The 3,682-nt window shown below is 53.3% G+C and overlaps 2 protein-coding genes across 2 annotated transcripts in view; both read left to right on the forward strand.

Moving 5' to 3' along the window:
• LOC109295097 (complement receptor type 2-like) overlaps window positions 1-1,388 on the forward strand; it is an 11,620-nt gene extending 10,232 nt beyond the window's left edge. Inside the window, exon 8 of the mRNA XM_019513751.1 lies at window positions 300-1,388. The gene's annotated coding sequence lies outside the window, so the exon portion shown is untranslated. The remainder of the gene's footprint in view (window positions 1-299) is intronic.
• A 2,048-nt stretch (window positions 1,389-3,436) lies between these two features.
• LOC109295268 (complement component receptor 1-like protein) overlaps window positions 3,437-3,682 on the forward strand; it is a 71,191-nt gene continuing 70,945 nt past the window's right edge. Inside the window, exon 1 of the mRNA XM_019514036.1 lies at window positions 3,437-3,535. Coding sequence (XP_019369581.1) covers window positions 3,445-3,535 — 91 coding nt within the window. The 5' untranslated portion in view covers window positions 3,437-3,444. The remainder of the gene's footprint in view (window positions 3,536-3,682) is intronic.

Raw genomic sequence — 3,682 nt, forward strand, 5'->3', positions numbered from 1 at the left:
AGGACACGTGTCTGTGGCAGAGGGGTGAGTGACAGCTGCGTTGACCCTGCTGTTCCATAATGCTACTGGTCCAGCTGCCAGAAGTGAGTTTGGATCCTGGCTATGAAGAACCCTGCGGTCCTGATCTGGCTGGGGCAGGGGGAAGAACAGGCAAGGGAGTTTGACACCCCTGATCTAAGTGTTTTGGTACAATTCTTCTAAATTGTATGACTTGAGAGAACATGGTTGCTAAAGAAATTAAATGATATTCAGGAATGTAAGTGTGAGACAACAAATTGGTGTTTGTGCTTGTCTTCCAGTGCTTTCAGAATAAGAAGATGCAAACTGCACCTGGCGAGTGAGAGGAAGAAGTCTGTTTGCAGCAGTTGGATAACCAACAGAAAAGGACATGTCTTTGAGGCAGAGGCCAATACCACCTAGTACAAACTTGTATTTAAAATAATAGCTCAAAGTAGGTTACACTGTTTGCAAGCTTACAGGATCAAACAGCCGCTTGTTTGCTTGCTAACAGTCGGGAAGGGGGAGGCACTTCTGCATATGTATGTGTTCTCTCTCTCTCTCGGGTCCCTGCATCTCCCTGAAATTCATGAGTTTGAGCTACCCCTTTTAGATGATGCATTTTGAATACCGTAAGCATCTCTCCAAGGGGAATAGTACTACTGAATGTGCTTATTACACAGCATATTGAAAAGGTACTTACAACTAACTTAAGTTCAGAGAACAGGAAGGTGCTTATTTGTAAACGCCTGCATATTTACGTAGCAATGTGCCGGTAATATGTTTTCTGATGCCATTCTGAAGCCCCTGCGATGAACACACAGGAGTTGTTGGGGGTGGAAAAGTGAAGTTTCCAATTACTATTGCTTTTCCCCCTACATCATAACCAGTGTGTAATGGTGCTAGAAAAACTCTGAGACTCTGAACACCAAGAGAAATCAGTCAGCCTGTATACCCATCAGAGTTTCCTCCTGTAGCGAACAGCCATGTATTAGTTGAGGAAGACCATGCTGTACTGGTAGATGCTGCTTCTGGACAATGCTTGTATGCGACAGAATTTGAAGAGGCATGGTGGGTTTGAAGGAACAAGCCTAATTTTAAAATTCATTTTCAGTGATTTAGAAAGATTGGCCTTATTTTACTAGAGTCCGTTTGAAATGGGCAATATTTAAAATCCCATGATTAAATGGGATGTACATGAAGATATTTTTGAAAGAAGATAGCTTTATATAAGAATACCACCGACAAAAATAGTGTCATAATGTTGTACCCAAAAATGTATGTAGCAGTGGGTTGTGGAGAAGAAGTCGGCATAATACAAGTTAATTAAATATGTATGTTTTCAGGAATTTGTCAGACTGATCCATAAAAAAACTCCAGTGTGAATTAAATTCTATTGGGAGCAGCTGTGCGAGTGCATGAGCAAAGTAAAAACAAGCAGCTGATTCCTTCCTCTCTTCCTTTCCACCTCCCCCTTTTATGGTAGACATGTAGCAGCTAAAGCAATCACCTTGTTTGTCAGACTTGAGAAGAATGTTCCACTGCTGTATCACCCTCTTGCCCTACCTTGTCATTTACTGTTAATGATGCCTTAACTGAAGCTGTTAACGCATCAAGTTTGGCATCTTACTTACTAGCCAGTACTTACCGGGAACAGGGTAGCCACGTTTCTTACTCCATGACGTGATGTCAGAGCCACACACTCTAGGGCACGTGCTCTCAACAGCACGCTCCTTGGTGTCTTGGGTTATTTTTGTTCCTTTTTCATCTAGACCCCACACTTTAGTTAGCACAATTGCAATCTTTGCCCGCCCTGCCCTGTGCAGATGTGGGGGCACCCCCTCACCTCGCCCATGCCCTGCCTGGGGTGTGTGCAGCAGCAGCAGTTGCCCTAGCCACACCCCACCCCCCTGAGTGACAGCTCCACCCCGTCTGGGCAGCACCTGCCCCAGCCCCACTTCCTCCTTCACCGTGGGGGCCTTGATCTGCACCCCCATGCCCCTTCCCTCCCTCCTCCCCTTCCACTGCAACAAACTTATCAGCTGCAAGCAGCTCTTCAAGCTGCTGGGCTGTGCTCCTTGCCACCTACGTTGCACTGTGGCTGCACTCACGCACGGGCCATTTATCTGCCACATCAGGCCAATTGCTGATGCGCTCAATTTTTTTTATGTTGGTGCGGATCTGATACTGGACCGATGTATCAGTGCACCTCTGGTTGTTTTCCCTTTCAAAGTTGCAAGGCCCTTTGGGCATTAGGAGGCCATGGGGATGAATTTCTGCAATGCCCACGTTATAAACCAGTGTTTCTCAACCAGTGGTACACGTACCCTTGGGGGTACATGAGATATGTGGGTGCTGCGTTTTGGTGTCTACCTGCTCGGGCCAGAAGTTCTGGCCGTGCTGGTGGATAGGGAAGGAGGCCCTGCCCAGTTTGCTTTGCCCTAGGCCATGGTGGAAAAAGTGGGACTTGGCTTGCAGCGGTGACACAACGTGCCACGGTGGGACCTCCAGGTTCACTTGTCACGTCGACTAAGGTACCGAAGGTTGACAACGAGTGTTCTAGACCTCTGCGATTAAAGCTCCCATGTGACCAAAACACTTTAAATGCTGCTGAAGGGAGCGGCAGGGCTGGGATTCCTGTTGTACAGCAAAGCAGCTCCATTCTCATCCAAAAGCGCAGCCTTACAGTACGTGGTGCCACACCGCGCATTCAGGTGTTTCCCATGCTGCTCCCTTGCAGTGTGGGAGGGGGGTCTCTGAGCCTGGGAGATCAAAAAAAAAGCAGAAAGGCACCCAGAACTGCAGCCTGGCCTGCTGGGTCATACTCCGGCTGCCAGCCAGGCTCCTAGCTGCAGGAGCCCTGTGGCTGCAGTGTCCCTGGCCACCAGGCCCACAGGTAAGACTGCTGGGGCAGCAGCGTTGCTGGCTCGAGTCTCCCTGCGTCCCCGGGGCCAGGCATCAGGGGCACAAGGTGGACCACAGAGAACCGCTGTGGCCGCGCGGGAGCTAATCCGGGTTAGCTGCGCTGAGGGTCTGACCCACCGCTGCCTTTTTAGGGTCTTTTCTCTCCCCCCTGCGCTCGCATCCAGCACCGCGTCTGCCCCGGGGAACAGCCCCGCGGCGCCCTCTGCTCTCCCCGCAGCAGCCGGCGCTCCCTCTTCAGCAGGCGCGATCGCACTTGGCGCCGCTCGTCGACCCCGCCCCCTCCGCTGCGCCGGCCAATGGGAGCGCGCGGGCCCCGCCCACCAAGCGGAAAGCCCGGGGGGGGGGCGGGTCACAAGGCTTTTTATCCCTTCCTGACTCCCATCCTAGTTGCCCCGCGCCTGCGCCCTGCCTGCCATCATGCTGGCTTAAGGTCTTCCCGGCTGCCGTACTCCACGCTCCGCCACCTGAGACGGCTCCGCCCCCGCACCAGGAAGGCCGACTGCCGGGAGGGAAGCGGGCGCCATGATGCGTCGTAGCCGCCTCGGCCCGCGGCTGGGCCTTGCGTTGCTGCCGACCTTGTTGCTGCTGCCGCTGCTGCCCGGCGCCGCGCGCGGTGAGTGCGGCACGGGGCGTGGGGGCTCGCCCGGGTCACGGCGGCTCCCGGGAGCGTCGGGCCCTGCCCCGCTCTATCAACGTGACGGGCCGCGGCTACCGCGTTCGCCCCTAGAAGTGTCGGGGCCTGGCTCCTGCCCGGCGGGCG

This window comes from Gavialis gangeticus, unplaced genomic scaffold, assembly GCF_001723915.1.
Source record: "Gavialis gangeticus isolate Ggan-Ray unplaced genomic scaffold, GavGan_comp1, whole genome shotgun sequence".
Classification (NCBI taxonomy): Eukaryota; Metazoa; Chordata; order Crocodylia; family Gavialidae; genus Gavialis; species Gavialis gangeticus.